Here is a 23,018-nt window from a genome sequence, read left to right on the forward strand (position 1 = left end):
ATAATCAGCCTTTATTGATCCACTGCTGGATGAAGGCCTCCCCAAGATATTTCCACTTAATTTAAAATACAGGGCAATACACAATAAAAGCAGAAAACAAGGTTTAAAAAACAATACATATTTCCTCTCCTTTCTTTAGGACTTTTTCAGCAAATCAGATCCATTTTTGGAAATATTCAGAATAAATGATGATGCCACCCAGCAGCTTGTTCACAGAACTGAGGTAAGATAGTATTTTGTACTATTATAATATTATTATATGATATTATATTACTAGTGTTTTTGTCAAGAAAATAACCTTTCTACTTTATATTACCAAGTTTTCTGTCCTTCTACATGTGTGTGTATGTATGTGCGCATATGTGTGTGCACAGACAGATAGATTGTTTCTTTGGATTTGAACCAAACATTTGTAATGTTTAATGTATAATTGTAGGTACCATCCCCAGCATGCTACAGTCTTGCATGGTGTTCACAAACAGCATGCTCCTCTAAACTTCAGGTTCTGCTTTGCACATTTCTTCAGCTTCAGAGATGTGCTTGTCTTTAATGACATTGATAAGACATGCTTTCTTCCTGAAAAGTTATTTGTATCAACCTGAACTTTTATAAATTAGTTTATCTGGCATTCTGAGCGTTGTGTGAAATTCATTTGAAAACTAAACTTAACACCAAAGAAAACACAACTCCTGCAGTGACTATAACTCCTGAATAATCAGTTCATTAATCCTAATTATTCAAATTAAATCTTGCATTATTTATGTTTTTCTAACACTTTTCATTTTAAAGTTTGATTTAAACTAGGTCGTGGAGTTTTCTTCCAAATAACTGCAATGTGACCAGTTCAGCAACCCCAAAGTAAATCTCCTTTGGTTTCCCTTACTTTGTTATCGCAAAAGCAAGTGAAATGGTGATTAAAATTAAAAGTACTATTGATCGCTAGCAGAGCCGTGGGCTGCAGCCATAATCTTTGAGGGTCTTCGCCCCTCATGGTAGAAATTAATCAGCACCCAGAGAGGTGTGAAGTGGTCTGGGTGGAAGCGGCTGAGAGTTGTGTTAAGTAGGCAGCTTTGATCATTTAGGGTTATTAAGCATCACGACGAGCTTGTGGCAGGTTCACTGACCCATGTAATGCCTGTTATTATTCATTTTACAGGAGCCTTGCTTTTTAGTAAACCATTTCAGACCAGAGACATTAATTATTTAAATACGCAATGATAGAAAATGATAGGAGAATTAGGCCTGCGTTAGACAGGTTTATGCATAAATGCAATTTGATTTGAGGATCCTATTAATTTTCCTTGGTGTAAAGAGTAGCTCTTCCAACTTTATATCCATAGAATGAAATTCTGCATCAGTTCCTTCTCTATTTTGAGATCCACCTTGCAAACACGTCTGTTTTAAAAGGCTTTTTGTGTGGGGGGATTTTCCTAACTGTACTGTACTGTTTATTGTGTTTTATTTTAGTCTCTGCAATGTTTTAGCTGAAATGTCGTGCTGTTTCCCATTGAATTGTGTTTTACTTTGTGTAATGTGCTGTTTGCCTTTATAATGTATTGTGTTAAGTTTGTGGGAAGCAGTTACAAACAGATTTATCTGATTTGATCGTAATTATCTGTGTAAGTTTCACTTTGTGTAGCATGCCAGGATTCTTTTATGCTATCCAAAGAAAAATTGGATGATGGCGACGAATTTGTCAGGAGTATGCGTGTTGAAAAGATCTTTGTTAACTCAGAGAGACAATTTCTCAGGCATGTTATCATCGCCACTTTCCTTTTTCTTGGCAGACTGTTATGAACAACCTTAATCCAGTTTGGAAAACCTTCAAAGTCTCACTCAATTCGTTGTGCAGTGGAGATCACGAACGTAAACTTAAGGTAAGCACTCTCAATGTTGTTGGGTGAGATAAAGGTGTACATTTTGTGCTGCTAAGTAACTTTTCCAATTTCTAACTCAATCAGAACCTCTATCACTTAATGAAATCGTAATTGTCCTCATTTGTCCTCTGTCATGGATAATTCATTTTATTTCCCTTATCAATCACCACCAATGAAATATTTGTTTTAAGACCTACCCCATTCTTCTGAACGGACAGTCTGTAATTGAACCACAAAACTTCAGTCTTCAGCAAAGCAACTCTTGATTGCCATCGCTGTGTTTTATCACACAGAGTAGATGTTATTCTTTTCAGGATCACCCTCTATCACATGTGGTTTGGCCCTGGTGTATACTGTGAGCCCAGGCTTGTTTTAAACTCTAAATCAGTTGTTGCAAAGATTTATGGTACAAGGAGTTACTGCTCCACTGGGACTCAACAAGTTGCATACTGAAATGAATAGAAATAGGTCTTATATTCCCATTTCCTTTTAATACATCTATTTTGACAATTTGAGTTCAACAGTAAGACTGGAAGCAACTTTTCTTCCTTGTTTAAAGCTACTGAAGTAAGCATTGCTGTCTTAAATATCTCACGAGACTGGAAGCAACATCAGGCGAAGGTGTTCCAAAAGTGGAATGTGTTCGAAAATTGAACTGTTTGTCAATCGCCAACGGTGTATGTCACTCATAGCTCTCCACCCCCGAGCCTCCATCTAAACATCTGCTCCCACCCAGACAAGTAGGAACCCAAACCATATGGTGTGTGACTGTACCATCAAGAATCTGAATTACAGATTGACGAAGCACTGATAGCATCATTTTACTGTTGGCACAGGTCTATTCTGAAGTTACTCATTGTAGCAATTGACAGAGCAATATTCCCACAAGAAGAAAAAGTAGTTTGTATCTGTACTCTAGCAAGTTTTGAATGTATTGATTCGATTGACTGTGGTCAGAAGTCTGGGAAGAGGCATTCAGTGTAAATTGTTATCAGATCTTAAACATAATTACAAAATATTTACTGCGTTTGAAATAGATACTCGGTAACCAAGATATGTAAATGTTTAATTTCAATTCGTGATTTTTTTCTGCTGGAGTTGCGGTCGTTTACAATAAACTTTCAAAGTCATACTTGATAACAATAATAAGCTTTTATTCTTGTCATTTTTGTAATGCACACATCATGGGTATTATGAAACAGAAGTACTTGCTCATATTGTTCACTACTTAATCTTGATCTGAGAGGATATATGCATGGCACAGTGATATTGTTCAATGTTACATAATGGCAACAATATCTCAGGATATCTAATTTGATTTGACACCTCTCCCTGAAGGTTGGCACAATTGCAGAAACAATGTAATTATCCAGGATCAAAAGTATATCGCAATGAAATCCTGCTTTGACAAGCATAAAATCAGGGAAGACAATTGGAAAATAAAATCAAAGTGTTCAGCTCAGACACTGAACAGCTGAATAAAATATTTTTTGACTTTTTCAGTTCGTGGGCAAAGTAGATTATTATTTCTTGGCAAGGTTTTAAGCCTGGGGTGTGTAAACTTTGCACTGCCACTGCCCAGAAATCTGTTTCAGTTTACACACCTCCTGTCTAAACTTTAAAAAAGTTATTTATCATTGATTAATTGATGAATATGTATATAACAAAAATATTTTTACATTGAATGGTCAAATGAGTGACAGCAGAGTTGCCAGTCAAATTCCCCTAAAAATAACAGGCTTGACCATATAAACAAAATCACACTTAGGGATTTCAATACAGTCATACCATACAAACTGTTATATAGCCCAAGACCGTATAACAGTATATACAGCCACATGGTATAAAGTGCATTATTGGTCATGTATGATCTTCAAATAAACTGTCACTCCATGCAAACTGATATACAGATTGTATATGTGGTCCCGTTCAGGAAAGAAATCACTAATTTACTTGATTTACTAATTTACACTAATTTGTATTGGTTTGCTGGCGCAGGTATTGAAACATTATTTTAAACGGGTTTGACACTCACTCACCTCTTTAACTTATTACATGTATTAATTCATTTTTAAATATACTTTAATACAAAATAAGAGCTTTGAATCACTTAAAATTAATTTTAAAAATAACTGTAATAATCTTCTCAGGCAAATTAACGTAACGCCTTTAGGCCTTTATATCATGAAGCAATGCCATTTAAGGACCATTTGCCTTTTGAAGTCTTGATGAGCAACTGTTGCTGTTATCATCGCTGGAATTCAATCAATTCAAATTTAGAGTTAGATACACATCATTCAGCTAATACATGCTCAAAGTACATGTTTATGACTCTCTGTTTGAGGCTACTTGTAATTGTACCACATAAAAAGACTACAAATTACTACATAATATATATCCAACTATAAATATCCATACATTTCTTCATTTAAATCTTTAAAGCTTTCATAATTTGTGTAAATCTTTATGATAAGAGCAGTTGTACCATTTTCATTAGAAGTATCCATGTAATATGAGTCTGTTATGAGGACATCACTCCCTTGGGCTTTTTAGAGCCTGGGTCTGTGCAAATTGGGTGCTTGAACTGTGTCTGTGATTGTAGTTTGAATCCAAGCAGTGTGTGACCCCTCACGCTATACCGGCTTGCTCCAAGTTAAAAGAAATCTTTCCAATTTGTTTTTTCCCCTCCTTTTCCCAGAGCAGGGGCCCTGTCAAAGTGTGCAGCATGCATGTCAGATTTGGAAACATTGCTTTTCTTCCCTGGCACATAACAGCTGTACAACAAAGCAATTCCCAAGCGAGTTGATGTGTTTCGCGATACCATTAGCAGTGTATCAGTTCTGCTCCCAACTCCCCGTCTTCAGAAAGATGTCGTTATTTTTCGGACAAGTATTGCAATATGCTATTGGGAGTGGTATTTGAGGTAACTTGGTCATTCAACGTTAATGAACTTTATATATTTATATGCAGTACAAATATTAAAGGAAGAAGCTCTGTTGAATCCAGTTCTGTATCTATAAGCACACATCCCCAATGTATGATGAAAAACAAAGCAGTTGTTCTCCCAATTAAACCTTGGAAAAAATTGATATGAATATCTGTAACTTCGAATCGGAATAACACATTCGATATGTGAGAAACTTCAAGGCTTTGCTGGATTTTATTATTTTAGTGCTTTGTGGAGAAAACAATTAAACGAAAACCAGGACTTCATATCTAATGAGAAGTGACTTCAGTCGAAGTCTCTTCACAGTGTTATTCCCCTTTGTAGTGGCTTCATTCATTTCAAATTGCCCTGTTTATTTTGAGATTTGCTTTTTATAAACATGGCTGTCTATAATCATGGGCAAATGTTGGAGGTCTCCCGTGGAGTTCTTCTAAAGGTTGCTTAAAATATATAAAGGAAAACACAGCAGCATGCAAAGAAACACAGCTTTTTTTGTTATCAGTTTTCGTCATTAAAACCTTTGGGGATCTATGTTTTTGTTAGAGCTGGGGCTATTCTCCCCGAGGCTGCTGGCAGTTCTTTCTCTCTCCTTTATCTGCAGCCTCTGTTCTTCAGTGAGTGTTGAAATCCACTGGCACCAATCCAACCGACTGTCACTACAGTAGTTGAATGAAGACATGTACTTGCTTTAGTCAAGAGAAAGCAAATCTGGAGGGGTTTTAATAGTGTTTGCTGATAGCCTTCTTTTTTGTTCCAACATATCTTTGATATTGTGGCACATTTTGACATAAATTTAACAACTGTATATGGCCAGGGTGCATTATTTAAAAATAAAAAATAAAATAAAATAAATATTTTGGGCGGGGCGATTCCTGCATGACGTTTCTCTCACATGTTTGTGTGTGCATATGTACATACAGTTAGGTCCATAAATATTTGGACAGTGACACAATTGTCATCATTTTGGCTCTGTATGCTACCACAATTGATGTGAAAGGAAACAATCAATAGGTGCTTTAAGTGTAGACTTTCATCTTTAATCTGAGGGTAGTTACATCCAAATTGGGTGAACAGTGTAGGAATTACACCAATTTGGGTTTCTTCCCTGGTGATGCTCTACCAGGCCTGAGGCGTTTTGCCTTAGAAATCAAAACAAACCAATCAGAGAGAGAGCAAAAACATTAGGTGTGGCCAAATCAACTATTTGGTACATTCATAAAAAGAAAGAATGCACTGGTGAGCTCAGGAACACCAAAAGGCCTGGAAGACCACGGAAAACAACTGTGGTGGATGACAGAAGAATTCTGTCACATCAGTTGGCCAGATGAAGAACACCCTCCAGGAGGTAGGCGTGTCTGTGTCAAAGTCAACAATCAAGAGAAGACTTCACCAGAGTAAATACAGAAGGTTTACCACAAGACGTAAACCATTGATAAGCACCAAAATAGGAAGATCTGTTTAGAGTTTAACAAACCCTGTACAGTTCTGGAACAACATCCTATGGACAGATGAGACAAAGATCAACTTGTACCAGAATGATGGGAAGAGAAGAGTATGGAGAAGGGAAGGAGCTGCTCATGATCCGAAGCATACCACCTCATCTGTGAAGCATGTTATGGCATGGGCATGTATGGCTGCCAAGGGAACTGGTTCCCTTGTATTTATTGATGATGTGACTGCTGACAAAAACAGCAGGATGAATTCTGAAGTGTTCAGGGCTATATCATCTGCTCAGATTCAGCCACATGCTTCAAAACGCATTGGCACTACTCAGTGACCCGAAGTATACTGTGAAAGCAACCCATGACTTTTTAAGGTGAAGAAGTGGAATGTTCTGCAATGGCAAGTCAATTACCTGACCTGAATCCAATTGATCATGTATTTCACTTGCTGAAGGCACAACTGAAGGCAAAATGCCCCCAAGAACAAGCAGGAACTAAAGACAGCTGCAACATCACCAGGGAATAAACCCAGCATCTGGTGATGTCTATGGGTTCCAGACTTCAGGCAGTCATTGATTTCAAAAGATTTGCAACCAAATATTGTTTCCTTTCAAATTCATTGTGGTGGCGTACAGAGCCAAAATGATGACAATTGTATTTTATAGCAAATTGAAGATGTATCAGTAATCAATAATTATTTACCATACAATATCATCCATAACTCTGATCATGTTTTTTCATGCTATACTTTATTGCCTCCATTTGGGGATTCTGCAACTTAATGAATTTAGTTAATATTCTTTTATTATTGTACTTTTGATCATCCATCTAGAGTTTTGCTTCACCAGGGGGGCAGTAACCGCAAAACCAACCCCTACGCTGGTAATGAAGAGGAAATAAAAGCCCAGCAACTAATGGGGTGGCTCTGACTCTATCACCGCCACCTCGGCTCCATTGCATGCATGATAAATGTCATGCTCACACAGAAACAGCAGGGAGAGCATAAAATATTCCATATCCCAGGCCCAGCGAAGGTGTCATAAGGCAAATAAGATTAAGGTATGTTGTAAGAATCCACCTGGGAGATAAATGATGCAAATGATTAGGAATGCTCCACAGATTCCAAAATACGACTTTTGTTCTAATTACGAGCCAAAGATGAGAGGATCCAATAATTATCTGCAGGGCGCTGGAATAATGTATGCTACAAGATGACAGAATTTAAATTTCTCTGCCATGGTGATGCACTCTGTAAGGGCTATTTGACTGAAGATGCGTGGGATGTGTCTGAAAACATAAGTGGCTCATCCAGAGTGTCTGCAATCCCCGATATTATGAACTTCAATCACATTTTCACCTTCCCTGTGGACAGAGGAAGTTACAGTTACATTGCTTTCGTACAAGATGTCATTTTAACCCTGTAGCCCAAGGCAGGAATAACTTGTAGTTCCCTGGACTTTATTATTTAAATGCAGAAAACAAAGCAATAGATCAAATATTGTCGTTTGATTTATTTAAATATATTTTGACATGCATAGCATCAGATTGTGCAATACACCTGTTCTTGCAACGCACTTGTGAAACGTGAATTCTAATTAAACAAACACAAATTGTAAATGACTGCCCTTACCACAGGACTTAAAATGTATACTTTTCAAGTTCTACGTCATGTAGGTGATTATAGATTCTTCTGTACAATTTCGGTTTAGAGTCCTGTTACTTTTCCTTCGTCTTAAAAGGTGGAAGGTTGTTACCTTGTGTTGTTGTGTCCCCCTGCTCTGGTCACGCCACTTTAGAAAGCCCAGGTAAGATTCACCTCAGTGCTCCCACCCCTCTTGTGATCAAGGAGGCTACACGACTGTGGCCTGTTCCCTCGATCTAGCCAGATTATCTCCCTTTTCATCTGATCAACTCAGTCAGTCATTGTAGCTGAGCTGTTTGAGCCTGAGGAATAGGTATTTTCTCAGGGGTTCTTAGCTTGGTTTGTGTAACCCAGTCATGTATGCAGGAAGGCTGTTGGGACTTGAGGGGAGAATCAACCTCATATCGATTTCTTTCCCTCTGCAGTCCACAGAAATGCCTCGTCTTCCCTTAATCTTTGTAGTTTCAGCATACCTACATTATATACCTCAATGCAATCAATTCCTGCATTTGGATTGGTATGCCAGAGGGAATTCTTCTCTTGTGCACACCATTAGGATATTTGGAAGTACATCAGGTGGCAAAGCGCACAAATATCACTCCAGCGTATAACTAACTCAATCAATCAATTTTGATTTGTATAGTAGACACAGAGCGCATTGCAGATTGATAAACATACAACAACATAAACAAATAAACCATTTACAATTTATAAAATGAAATAAACCATTAGGCATGGGGAGGAGAGAAAAATAAAAACTCCTATGGATGGCAGATTGTTATAGAAGAAAATACATCTCTGAGGGTCAATGGTGTAAGGCCTAGGCCTAATAGTTTACTCCCCTAAAGGCAGTATAACTGTTACAGGAGCAAGAAGATCTAAAATTCCTTTAACCCTTGCCGGCCCTTGGGTGGAGATGACTCGTCAGTCCTTGGGGTCGGTGAACTGTTAGCCCTCCGTGGTGGAGTGCACCCCAAAAAGAGGGAAAATGCAAAGGGAGAAAGTGCTTCCTTGCAAAGGTTCATTTTATAAGGGATTTTGTTATTATTTTTTTATCTCCACTGATTATTATTTGTTATTAATGCATACAGATCCAGATGTTTATTTCTAAGACATTGTAATTCATCAATTACTGTAGTCATGTTTTGTGTATAATACATACATTTTCAAGTTTACTTTCATATTTTCTCTTCAGCAGTTACTTCAGAGGTTGTGTGTTATAGAAGACTCTGGAAAAAGACACTTAGTTCTTTCATAACACAGATCATTTAATAAAGGATGTATAATGAGATTTAAATCTTGAAGTGTTAAAGGAGTGTGCAGCTTTTATTTTCTTTTGCAAAATGAGATTAACATTCAATAGTATTGTATGAAGCCATGTGACATTATTTTACCACTCTTCCTTTACAAATCTTCTTTTAACAACCCTAACTCTGTCAAGTGGTGAGGTTTAGTAAATAGGATACAACTAGGTATACCTTGTGGTTAAATTAAAGCGTGAATTATAATTCTGTTTTTAAGTGCAGCTTTTCATCGCCTTTTATACGTTTACATTAATTAATAATTAGGGTCCCAAGGTGTGCATCTGCTCCAAGAGAAATGACAAGGTGTATGTAATAGATTCTGACACATCCATTAGTGCTTTTATTCTCATTCAGTTTATATGTCACACAGAGCCCAGAAGGCTAATACAATGGGACTCAGGGCACACAGCATAAAGGCTGTTTATATAACTTTGGCTGACAAAAAATAATTACAACTGGAAACCAGCTCTCAACATAGCTGTACAGCTGGGCATTAGGAAGCTTTTGATAGAAAAGGAAGTTCATAAACAAGGTTTTTATCACATCCCTTGAAGAGATCATGACGTTGGTCTTTCTGCTTCACTTGAAAATGACTTTAAACAGCCTTTGTTTCTGACTAACTTTGACTGGTTCCATCATCACAGAGAGACTACTTTAATACATTATATTAAAGCCTGACTAATAAAGGAAAATATTTCACCTTGTTTCATATTTTATTGCTGACATTCTATCTTGCTTCTGTGTTAAAAATGATTTAAAAAAATGGTGTAACTCAAATAATTTTACTTTATGGCTGATGTTACTGGACAGTGTTTATATTTTTATCTAAAAACCTTTAACAATAAAATTAAAGAGAATAATTATCTAGAGTAGATGGATTGATACATAAGTGATAGATAGTAGATACATGCCTGGTGAACAGAGATTCAAGATTATGGCAATGTCTTGTTCTCAGCAGCTGTACAGTTTAATTATTAATGTGTTTAATCACACCTAATGTTATTCCGTTGGTTTATATTTCAAATACCCAGATAGTATTTTATTAAATTTTGTTGTTCCAACTAATTACTCTCAGGTTACCTATATCCGAGAAACAGCAGTGCTGCAAATATCTACTCTGTCACTGTATTCATACCCACATCATAGAAGTGTATATATTTGCTAATGGAAGCTGTGCCAACAGCACAATACAGTTTGAGAGAAAAGCCCCCTTTGAAATGTATGTCACTTCTCAAACACACCTGTAAGAGAGAGCCTACTTTAAATGCAAATCCAGAGTTAGGCAGGTGTGTTGAATGTTGATTCATAATTAGCAAGAATTAGAAGGTTTTTCACTTTTCGAAGACGAATTTTATTTCTTATTATTTTCTAAATAGTTTAGGGAAGTATAAACAAAGAATAAACCCAGCTCTGATATAAACCATTTCCCCAAAGTAATTACTTCTAAAAGCACAATTAAAAAAAGCATAATGAATTTCCTGTTTTTTGTTGTTGTTGTTGTTGTTGATTGTTTTCACTGTATCAAATCCGCAAAGCCCCAATGGAGAACTGCATTTTTTTTCCTGATCTGCAGCTATAAATGAATGACTTCTTACAGTTATATGATCGAGCATGAGATGGTTGTTCTGGGAAAAATAAACAAACAACAACACTATGCCAGAAAACCAACCGGGATATGAAAATGCCATAAATGAATAATCATTTTCTGTAAATTGGCATATCAAATAGAAATAGATTAAAAAGTAGAATGTGCAAATATGAATGTATACATTCAATTTTAGAAGAACTCTTTATAGTTGCCATTATAGCTGGTATATGTGTCATCTCAAGAATCAAAACAGGAATAACCCCTATAACCAGGTATTTGAATAATATGATAGACATACTAATGAACTGTCATGTCATTGGTTTGCATATACACCGATCAGCCATAATATTATGACCACTGACAGGTGAAGTGAATAACACTGATAATCTTGTTATCATGGCACCTGTCAGTGGGTGGGATATATTAGGCAGCAAGTGAACATTTTGTCCTCAAAGTTGATGTGTTAGAAGCAGGAAAAATGGGCAAGCGTAAGGATCTGAGCGACTTTGACAAGGGCCAAATTGTGATGGCTAGACGACTGGGTCAGAGCATCTCCAAAACTGCAGCTCTTGTGGGGTATTCCCGGTCTGCAGTGGTCAGTACCTATCAAAAGTGGTCCAAGGAAGGAACCGGCGACAGGGTCATGGGCGGCCAAGGCTCATTGATGCACGTGGGGAGCGAAGGCTGGCCCGTGTGGTCCGACCCAACAGACGAGCTACTGTAGCTCAAATTGCTGAAAAAGTTAATGATGGTTCTGATAGAAAGGTGTCAGAACACACAGTGCATTGCAGTTTGTTACGTATGGGGCTGCGTAGCCACAGACCAGTCAGGGTGCCCATGCTGACCCCTGTCCACTGCCGAAAGTGTCTACAATGGGCACGTGAGCATCAGAACTGGACCACGGAGCAATGGAAGAAGGTGGCCTGGTCTGATGAATCACGAGTTCAAGGTGTTGACTTGGCCTCCAAATTCCCCAGATCTCAATCCAATTGAGCATCTGAGGGATGTGCTGGACACACAAGTCCGATCCATGGAGGCCCCACCTCGCAACTTACAGGACTTAAAGGATCTGCTGCTAACTTCTTGGTGCCGGATACCACAGCACACCTTCAGAGGTCTAGTGGAGTCCATGCCTTGATGGGTCAGGGCTGTTTTGGTGGCAAAAGTGGGACCTACACAATATTAGGCAGGTGGTCATAATGTTATGGCTGATCGGTGTATATAACGTACACCAGATAAGGCTGAGAGATCAGCAATTAATTAATTAACTTTGTCAGTTCCTTCAAAAGAATTCCCCAAGGTGCAGCTTTGTATTATTTACACTTTCCTGACAGCTGCAATGCTTTGAATCACTCTAAACAATTATCCAGAGTAAGTCATGTACTAAGCACCAGCCTTTTATATGTGATAGCTCAAGGGCTTGACCCAAGTCAGACATTAGCCTTGATAAGAGAGAGCCTTTCAGAATGAATAGATTTCACTCATGTTCAACACAAGAACAGTCATGCGCTTTATTATATTTACTGCACAAAAACGTTATGCAGAAGAGAAGACCATGCAGCACCGTGTTTTGAAAACAAATTGTATTTAGTTTTGGTAATCAGTTTAATATAAAAAATAGATTTACTTCTGTCTGTAAAAAGTTGAATTGAAGGAAATGTTCATTATAGTACTTAGTTGTACTTAAGTAAAACCCCAAATACTTATGTGTGTAAGGGTAGAAAATGGGACCATATTCTGTGCACAGTGCTAAGGGTATGTTTTATTATAAATGTTGCACGTTTGCAATAAAGCAACTGAAATAAAGCTCTAATTACGGGTCTTTTATTGTCGTAATCCTGAAAAAGCAAAATAATAATTGGTTTTACACTGGCGGTAATATTTACATTGCATTATTTCCATGATCACATGGCAATTTTCCCTTGAGCAATGCCGTTTCCCTTTTCCACAACCCTACTCCTCAAGTGTGGGTGGTATTAACCGCTCAATGTACTATAATATAATTGCTTTTCCCCCCTAGAGATTAAACATGAATTCCTTCAGTAACTCAAACTTGTCCTGTAATAACCAAAAATAAATCATAAGGGGTGGACTGGAATTCCCATAGGTACTATGCCACAATACAGCATACAAGAAATTCCTTCTTTATGTAAAATGTAGATTTCAGAAGCTTTGCCTACTATGCAAGTGTCTTGCATTGAAAATTACATTACCTACAACTACCTGATTATTTAAAAAACAGAAATGTCACTCCCAGTTCTTTCTTTCCTAAAGCAACAGCTGTAAATTTGCATTTCTGTAGAGGTAAGAGCATTTCCTCTATTCGACGTTGCTTCTGCATATAGTTAACAGGTGTAGAAACTGGTCCATCAATATTCCATTTGTGACAAGTGTAATTCCAGTGGTAATTCATGTAAATTAATTGTGAATTACGCTCGCTCCTTTGTATGATACCAAAATTGAATGAAATAAATTTAATAAAATGGCTTATGATTTGCAGCAAGAGAATAGGTTACCCAAAGCGAAGAAAATTGTATTAGGTTTTGAGACCACGACATTCCCTAGAAGACCCTTTTTAAAGTATGACAAATTGTATGTCCACAGAAGAGTGAAGTAACACTAATCATTTTTTCTACTGGACTGACAGAGGTAACATCCTTGATTTATGACCTTAAATAATTCGACAACTGTACCTTCTTTCAGATCTTATAAAGCAATGAATAGAAATGATAAATCTTAAAAAAGTATTTTGCCCTCCAGACTTTAAGAACAACTCAGTGGTATTGTCAGTGGCTTGTATGGCTCCCTGGGCGAACCCCCCCTTCTGCGCCCCCCAACAACAAAAAGCACCATTCTCCCCAACTGTAATTTGTTTTCAGACATTTGGAACAACACAAATAAATAATAATAACATTTAAAACTATATAAATATAAAAATATATACGGAAATAAGACTCATAAATATCAAGCAGTAACAAACACAGATAGAAACAAATTGTAATATATACATACAAATAAAAAAGAGAATTGAATTATTACACTATTACCCTATTGCTAACACACAAATACAACTAAACTGCATAAATCCTATAGCACACAAATACACAAATAGAATAACACACTTAGAAAGAAGAGAACCTGATTATTACACTATTGCACTTCAAACAAGAAACACACAAACTAAATTGCACAACTGCCATCTAAACCCTGACCTCTCTTGCCTTCCTTGATGCAAAGACATCAATTACATCAACATAAGAAATCTGCCCAGCAACTGCATTGTTAATACTGATGACAGGCATTCCTGTGACATGGTGGACCTCAGGTAGGATTTTATGAGCTTCAGCTTTGAAAAGCTCCTTTCTGCTTCAGCTACGGTCACTGGAATAGTAAAACAAATTCTGAGAACCAAATGAACCATACAACCTCCTTGGCTAATTCTAGGCATAAGACACCCCAAAAGACTCAATATATCACAAAAGATACAAAATATCAGCATAATATATATGTCTTTTATGGACCTAGTCAATACAATCACAGAAAACCTTGATTTAGTCACCTCAAAGAAAGTTAACCAAATCAATAATGTGCTAGTTAGGCTGTAATCGTTTTTCTGCAGGCTACACACATTATCATGATGAAACTGTGTGAATTTATATCCAGTGTTATGTAAGCTAGTTGGACAGAAAACGGAATATTGTCGCCCTATATGTAATAGCATAGTAAGCAACATAGCAACATAGGCTAACAAACATAAGTGTTATACTAGCCTATTTCATTACATGCGTAATATTATACTCATAAAGAGATGACATATCTGCACACCTTTATCTTTTGCGCATTTCTCCTCTTCTTCTTTCCTCTTTTTCCTAAACTGGGCACCTGATGGCTTAGACCTTTTCTTATCCATTTGTGTTGATTTGGCACTCCATTACCCATCCCCCAACACTGTCAACCAAGAGTCAAGACTAAACCAGTTCACCTTGCAGGTGTGCAGACTGGTTTTATATTATTCTTAACGATTTTGCACAAACCAGAAAAAAACACAACAATATGTCTGTGAAACTATATATTCACAGTATTATGACTGAATTGTGGTTTATTTGGTAGCATTTCGTAGTGTGACTGACTTTACTAATTGCAATAGTACTGTACAAAGTTAGAGGTGCACTATTTGATAGATCCCCCTGCTCCCCCTCCCTCGGGCTTCCAGTGGGGAGACCTGAGGTCAGCCTACCCCCGCACCCCCCCATCTCGTACTTCTGAGTGGGAGACCTTCCCAGCCTGCCTAGCTCACAAATGAGAATTAGGGCGCCCACTCCGACAAGGTTAATTGACCCACAGTCCCACACGGTGACATGATATCATTGACGTGAAGTGCAAATGAGCAATAGAAAACCGGTTGCACAAATGTCATCATTCCGATTTTTTTGTGCGGGCGCCCTGTGCCGCTCCCGGCAAGTAGCTGCCCTGGGCGGCTGCTCATGTCGCCTATACCTAAATCTGCCGCTGGGAATTATAAGTACTGTATTTACATTTTTTCTAAAATGATATGCTCAGTGGTGTAGTATGAGAAGATTGATTATTTTACTGTTAATTAATATGGTAACAATTAAGGTTTACAAGCTAAAGTAGGTACAAAATGCCAGAGATAATGCTGCTGTTTCTTTCTGTTTGCCTTTATCATTCAAATGCTTCAGTATTAGAAACATGTAGCTTCTGAAAGAGTAGCAATGCACCACTTGTAAGGCTTCTTTAATCAAATCAATTTGAAAGCGAGTAAAATCATTGTAAATGATCGATGGGTCAAGGATGCAGTGAGGTCCAGGGCAGCAGGACTGTTAAGGCATGCCGGACTCATTGTGTGTGCTGAGAGTAGTTATTTCCCTTATAAAGAATTCAGTGAAACGATCGTGTGTCAAATGATCACCGAATCGATACAAAAATAAGAAAGAAGTGATTGTTTTTTTTATAAACCTGGCCACACTTTGGCATTAATGAAGCCTTTGGAAGACAAGACTGACATTTTGATTTTATCGGGGTTGACTGCTTAGTTTATCTGTCCTTGGCCACATTATCGTCAGTCTAGTACATGTTGTGGATGCTTCTAAACCAATCAATTTACCAATGACGATCTTTTTCTCCCTCCGAATGAAGCAACATCCCTTGTAAGCACAGTCTTTTCTCTTAACTTTCTCATCCCTTGGGCAGAGATACTGAAAGGCCTACTCGAGAATGTCCTCTTCTGATCTTAATGAGAGCAATGTTTCAGTTAATCAGCACAGCTATAGATAACAATACAATGTAAAGTTACAATGCAGTTAAATGCTGCTCTAAAAAGTGCACAAGCTCAGAACAGTAGTCAGAAAAACAAATACATTAGCTCAATATCATGGACAAGCATCATGTTCTGTGATCAGGATTTTGTGACAATTTGTGAGACAGGAAATTACTGGATTTCAGGTTTGTTAGTTCTTACCCTCCCTTCATGATTTGTTTGCCTTGTAGAACAGCTGCACTAGTCCCGACGTATAATGGGATATTTCATAATTGATCCATCCTTAATGAGTTGACTGCTAAGTTATTCTTTCGATCAGTTCTCTGGAGTTGTTTTATTCAGTTGTGCTCATTCCCTTGTGCGCTTCACAGGGCTATCACTATGGCACATGTATCAACATTTAACTGCAGAGAACAACACCGTTACTTAAGCGTGGGATTAAGTAGTGACATCAGTTAAACATTATGTTTTTTTCCATCTTTGACACAAAATCAATGTCTGGTACGGTTTGTCATTCCCACTGCCCTTTTGAGAGCTCAGTCTCCAAGGCTGTTATACTGTCTCTCCTGGTCATTTATTCCTTTTCTCAGTTTTATTAATGTGGCCTCCTACCCAATTTGTCAGGTCCAATGGGTAAGTAAACCGACACTTTAGAACAATTAAGAAAGAGGATTGATCTGTTGAACACCCCTTGTCCAATAGAAGTGTATGTACTGACAAAAGTACCAACAAAATCTGATAGCAGATTCTCCTTTTGAATACTGTGCATAATCTCTTACTTGCTGAAGAAACCAAAAATCAACAGAATGTAATAGTTAGACTATGTATTGAACTCTGTGTATTTATTTGAATACCATACAACATGTAGAAAATAAGAAGATATTCTTCACTTATTCACTTTTAGACATTTGTATTGAAATGTTATGACTAGGGCCCTGAGTTTTATGCAAATAGTTTTTTGTAATTTTAATTCAACTGCTTTGCCATAGATGTTCCAGCAGCTACTCCAGTCATAGTAATTGAATTCACAGTTAGGAAATCAACACATTACGCTTTGACTAATTAGAAAATAAAAAAAGAATTATGATGAGTATAAATGGTAATTTAATAAATGGATGCATTAAAACAAACCACAAGAGACCTAAACATGGAGTCAAAGACATTGCAGTTGAAAAACATTTCACTGAGCTTACGCACACAACAATATCCATTTGGTGTTCTGTACACCAATGAGTGTAATTTATTTGGCAGAACTTGCAAATTAACTTTAGAACACTCTTAAAAGTCAACAATAGACTGAAATTTATCATCATAAAAACACAGAAAACCAAAGCTGAGTTTGACAGCTATGAGACGGCATTTTCCAGTCAAAAACATAAGGGGGAATAAAGTAATTAACACAGACTTGATGTTATTTCTGATTTAATAGAGGCATTTGTTTGTGCTAATATTCCCAAATTACGTGCTTTTTCTAACAAATGTAATACATGCAGGAGCAATTCCTACAGCAAATCAGCTGAGTATCTACCCCAAAGTACTGATTGTACAAGATGAAAACTGTAAACTGGTAAAGATGTCTGACAATGTATCTGTAGTTATGGACATATGCAAAAGGAATATATTTTGCACTATCATATACCTCAGAATTTAAACTAACATTACCCGATACAGTTAATCTGCACTCTGTGAATTACTCATTGGTAGCACAGGGCAATGTGAAATGTATATGACTGGATTTGTCTCTGATAATGCCAGTTGCATGATCAAGGCATACAATGACATTATTCTAGGTTTGCTGCCAAATTCAGTACATTTGACTAGTTTTGCCCACATAATAGCCCTTGCCAGCAGTATCTGGACAAATAATATTCCAACAGCAGACAATCTGGTTGCAACAGTTGAATTTTTTTTAAACATAAGACTTAAGACCACCTGGCAGAAGCAATCCAAGAAGAAGGCTGTACTTTACCCATAAAGTTGCTACCTGAGCTATGCATAACACAATTAGGCACTTGCTATTCTTCTGCTCAATATCATTCAAAATACATCCCTTTTTACGCAGGCTCCATGGAAAATGAAATGCACATAACACTGTAGTGTTAATGGACCTCCAGAAATTGCTTACAGATGTGCAATGTAGTACTGATTCAGTGTTTTGAAAGCTGTGAAGTGAGAGTCCATCAAACACATACTAAAGTTGCAGAATTAATAAATACATACCGAGCACAAGAGGTACACAGACACTGCAGTAAACAAACTATGTGTAAAAACTTTCCATGACATTTCTGAAAAACTGACTAATTACTACAACCTGGATGTTACAATTTTTATTACGTTTGTTACGTTTTATTCAGCCAGCTCATAACTGTCACATGGCACTAAGGATGATAGTGTATTCGACAAGTGTGTAGTTTGGATCTGGAAACCCTCCCATTATATTCCATTTTAGGATTTGATGCTGACTGTAAATCAGAAATGGACAAAACCCTGTAGATTCTGAAAGTGTTTCTTCTTAGAGTCAAGTTTTTACAGAACAGCATTAATCAATGAAAGATGGCAGGGCTAACCAACTCTCAATGCTTAAATGTCATATCAAGCTTAAATGCACGGGACATTAAGTCACACTTAATGTGCTGCTTGCAAACCACCTTGCATTATTACTATTATGTTTGTAAATGTTATGAATTCAGTATTTTATATGTACAGTTTTGGGAATCTACTTTGTGTTACTCTTTTGTTGACAAAAGATGTGTTCCTAGTAGCAAACTGAAACATATACATTATTTATTTACATATTCTAAAAAATCATATTTAATAAGACATATTAGTGATAAAGGGGTGCCTTTAAATACATGTCCATAGCTGCCACTCAATCAGCAAACCAATGTGCCTTGAAAAATAAATGTTGTAAAACAGACATTAACTTAGGTGAATCTACCATTCCTTTTTTATTGTCTATAAAAACAAACCTAGAAATCACTGCCAGCTTTCATTTGATATTTAATTTTACATTGTTAATGGTCGTAGTCATATTTCTTGTCTTTATTAAAGTTTCATCAGAAACTGTCTGTTGCAAGTCTGCTGCCCCAGTTTTTCTTGGGGGTTGTACTAATAGGTCCAGTTAAGGATGCTCTATTTTTGTCTGATGCACACCCACATGTCTTAGTATCTTGTCATCTTTTGCAGAGCATCGTCTGGGACTGGGACTCTAATGGGAAGCACGACTTCATAGGAGAATTTCACACAACGTTTAAAGAAATGAGAGGGGCCATGGATGGTAGGCAGGTAATGCAGCTGCTTTTGTCTTTGTTGAAAACCATCTCTTTAGTCTGACTGAGCTAGCTGGGGAGCTAGACCAATACCAACCCTTCATACTGAGATCAGTTCACTTTAAAATAATGTAAACGTTTTTGGAATAGAAAGCTGTTATTGGGTCACACTTTATCTTAAGGGCCATGCTTTCATTGCTAATGTGGAAAATACATATTAAATATGTTAACACAGTTTTTCGATGTATTTATTTATGTTAAATGGTCAGTTAAAAGGCCTGTCAGAAATGTATAGTTTGGTTCCACCTGAATGTTGTCTTTAGTTAATACACACAAGTAATTGGCCCTTAAATTAAAGCATGATTTAATTATGGTTAAAACTGGTATAGCTTTATTTATCTTTTAAGAGATGAGAGGTTTGTAGTATCTCTGTAAGGGAGAGGTTGGCCTCTCCTCACACATCTGGACCTTAAATGTCTAGTAAACATGTTTTTTTATATTCCTCAGCTGAGTGAAATTCATAAATTTTTAAATAAAAACAGGGAAGTGGGAGTCTGTGTAGTATTAAGGTTGCAGGTTTGGTGCTGCTGTTTCTGTTGAATTAATGGACGGCTGACAAGCACATGAAGTCAGGGATCAGACAGCATTGCTACTGGCTGCTAACTTCGGTCTTGTACACCTGCAGCGCTGAGCTTCTCTTACACAAGAAGGCAAGGTTATCTAGTTCTCATTCAATAAACGAAACAACCTACCCACCAAAACAAACAAAAAAGCTAGAGTGTCTATTTTTATTTAAGCCCAGTTTGTAAAGAACAAAGAGAAGGCAGAAAAAGACTCTTTACAATTATTCTCCAGTCAAATGTGATTTGTTGAAAACTTTTGTGTCACAATAACCCAGGAAAGAGGTCTATGATTGGTCATTTCAAATGAAATCATATTTAATTGCAATCAAGTTATCCAAAGTCTCCATTTCTCTCTTTAGAGATACATGAGAAAGTGTGGTTGGCTGGTGGCTCCCTTAAGCAACAGCATTTTCTGCAGTTACAAAAAGAACAAACAAAAACATGTTTTTCTTGGTTTAAGAATTAGAGCTCACAGTTGGAAGTGGTAAACTCAAAGCGGCTGAGATCTTCTGGAGGCGGTTCCTGATTGTTCTTTTGGAAAAAAATGTATGTGTATGACGACCAATAACATGCCTTGCTGTGGGTACATGCCAGGTTTGTGAAGCTAAGGTCAAGCAAGCTTCACGTTAGGAGGCGGTTATATCATTCCATTGTGTTTGCGCCCCATACATGCCTGATGCCTGCTTAGTGAATTAAATACATAGACATCCTTGAGCTGTCTACTGTGGTTCAGTGTTCAGGGTAATAGAAAGTGGACCAACTGTGTGCTTGGTGTCACGAAAGCTATCTGACAATTGGGGGATTCAGCTAAGTATAATCCTTCTGACTAGGGATAGACTGCTTATATGAGCTCTTCCTTGTTGCACAGAGTATAGCCTGCTAGACAGCTATGGATCTGGTCTTGGGTTTGCTTTGTAACCACTGCTCTCCAACAAATATGACAGATCACATCATTAGCATAATTAAAATGCATTCTAAATATAGGCTGTACACCAGGAGTAATCGTGTGATATAGTTAGAGGACCATTTTTCACAGTCACCCTATTAACGAACCACATCTAATGTAAGTAATTGCACATCATCTGCATGTTTGCAAACCCTCACGTAGAGTGACAGTTGCCAGCCTATCGTGTTGCCATGTGATCAGAAACGTGTCAAACAAAAATGGAAATGTGAAAAGGGAGGGATGGGGAGAGGTTAGGAAATGAAGGCCATAGGACATAATTTCCTTTAAAAAAAAAAAAAAAAAGTTAATGAAAAGTCCAGAGAATAATATGTTTTATTCATTAGGGTGAGGCAAATTAATTTCAAATGTGAATTTCACATGTGAGCGAGGTATAGCCGAACATAAGAGAAGAGCTCAGAATGTGCCCTCCGGTGTCGTCCATTATTAACAAAAGCAACGGAAATCGTTCTTGAGAAGGAAGCAAGCTGACACAAAGTACTTTCTCTGGCATGAAGCGTATTACACTAATGAGAGAATCGCACCGCTATAGATAAGTGGCATGCTTAGCTGGTGATGAATAATGTGAAACCAGTCTTCTGTAGATTGCTCTATTTTTGTCAATTTACCGGCCAGCTGTTCAGGAGTTGCATGGGAGCAGGAGACAGCTGTGTGACCATCAGACCTCCTAGGTACATCTGATTTAAATGACAGGACCGACAAATGTACAGTTAATCATTGTGTAAGTGAATAATGAGTCCTGAAACTCCAGACCCGAGGTGCTTTAAACTGTTGAAAGTAAAGGCTAAAAAGGGACAACCTGTTCTGTCTGGTCATTTCAATGTCACCTGTAAGAAGGTTTTATGGTTGGTGTCCAGCATTAAGGTATGATTTGCAAGGGAAAGATAATTTAATTTGCTCAGCTGTGACTGTAAACCACAGTGAGACTTGCCTCATTTGTTCCATCCCATATCCTTTCAATGCAAATACAGGTCATTAAGAATCTTGTAACTGTGATCAGGACTGGTTAATAGTCTGTTGTTATATGATAACTGCTCTTTCATTCCTAGGTAATGGACCTGCAAAACACTTTCCAACCAATGTAGCAATACATTCTCAGGGAATTATTCATTCTGCAGTTGCATATGCTACACACTTAGTGTTACCCTGTGAGCTACATCCTTGTTTGTGTATGAATTAGCTGGAGATATATGGACAGGCTTTCGATATAACACATTGTACCTTGATTATATGCTGTTGAAGTAGAAAGCTTGAAGTTGGCACACATTTAAAGATAATATTCTTGGTAATGATACCTAGACAGCATCTGTTTCCCTGTCTTAGCTGAATGTTTGCACAAGGTTATGTAATAACAGGGATCGAGATATTTGTAATGCACAGGATTTGCTGTATTCTTACCCTCTAGTGCGTACTGTAGGATGTTTTCAATTTACTTTCAACTATCCACTGATAAATGCATGGTCATAAAAAACTGAGAGGATTGTGAATAAGATTAGGCAATTTGAATATCCCTGTTCGCCTGTTTGAAAGTGTTTTTTATTTCTTATTTGAGAAACAAGCCGCTTATTCAGACATGAGTTAATCCACATTCACACCGTTCCTTGGTCAAGATATAAATCAATCTGTGGCATTGTGATTGTGTATAATGATTGGGTGCTTCCCTCAGTTTGGAGTGTTATCTTTTGCACATTGACATTTGAGTATAGTATAATAATAAAACTGTATTTTTATGTTTTATTTCATTGTGAATCATGTTTAGGTACAGTGGGAATGTATAAATCCAAAATACAAAGTTAAGAAGAAGAATTACAAGAATTCCGGCATTGTGATTCTAAATCAGTGCAAGGTAATCAATTATCTAATTTTCTTCTCTGTGTGTATTTGCATGGTGTCCATGCGTATAATATAGTATACATGCACAAAATATTTTGCATGATTTGTAATGATCACATTAATATTGGGTTTAGGATTTCTGGATTTGAATTGTCAACTGAGTGTCATGTGTTAATGTCTTCCTTAATATACAGTGAGGGAAAAAAGTATTTGATCCCCTGCTGAGTTTGTATGTTTGCACACTGACAAAG

The 23,018-nt window shown here is 37.3% G+C and overlaps 1 protein-coding gene across 1 annotated transcript in view; it reads left to right on the plus strand.

Annotated features, from left to right (window-relative positions):
• Positions 1-23,018, plus strand: part of LOC136713884 (copine-4) — an 88,250-nt gene that overhangs the window by 45,109 nt on the left and 20,123 nt on the right. The window contains exons 6-9 of the mRNA XM_066691117.1: positions 140-223; positions 1,788-1,877; positions 19,265-19,363; positions 22,694-22,780. Coding sequence (XP_066547214.1) covers positions 140-223; positions 1,788-1,877; positions 19,265-19,363; positions 22,694-22,780 — 360 coding nt within the window. The remainder of the gene's footprint in view (positions 1-139; positions 224-1,787; positions 1,878-19,264; positions 19,364-22,693; positions 22,781-23,018) is intronic.

Source organism: Amia ocellicauda, chromosome 18 (assembly GCF_036373705.1).
Source record: "Amia ocellicauda isolate fAmiCal2 chromosome 18, fAmiCal2.hap1, whole genome shotgun sequence".
NCBI lineage: Eukaryota > Metazoa > Chordata > Actinopteri > Amiiformes > Amiidae > Amia > Amia ocellicauda.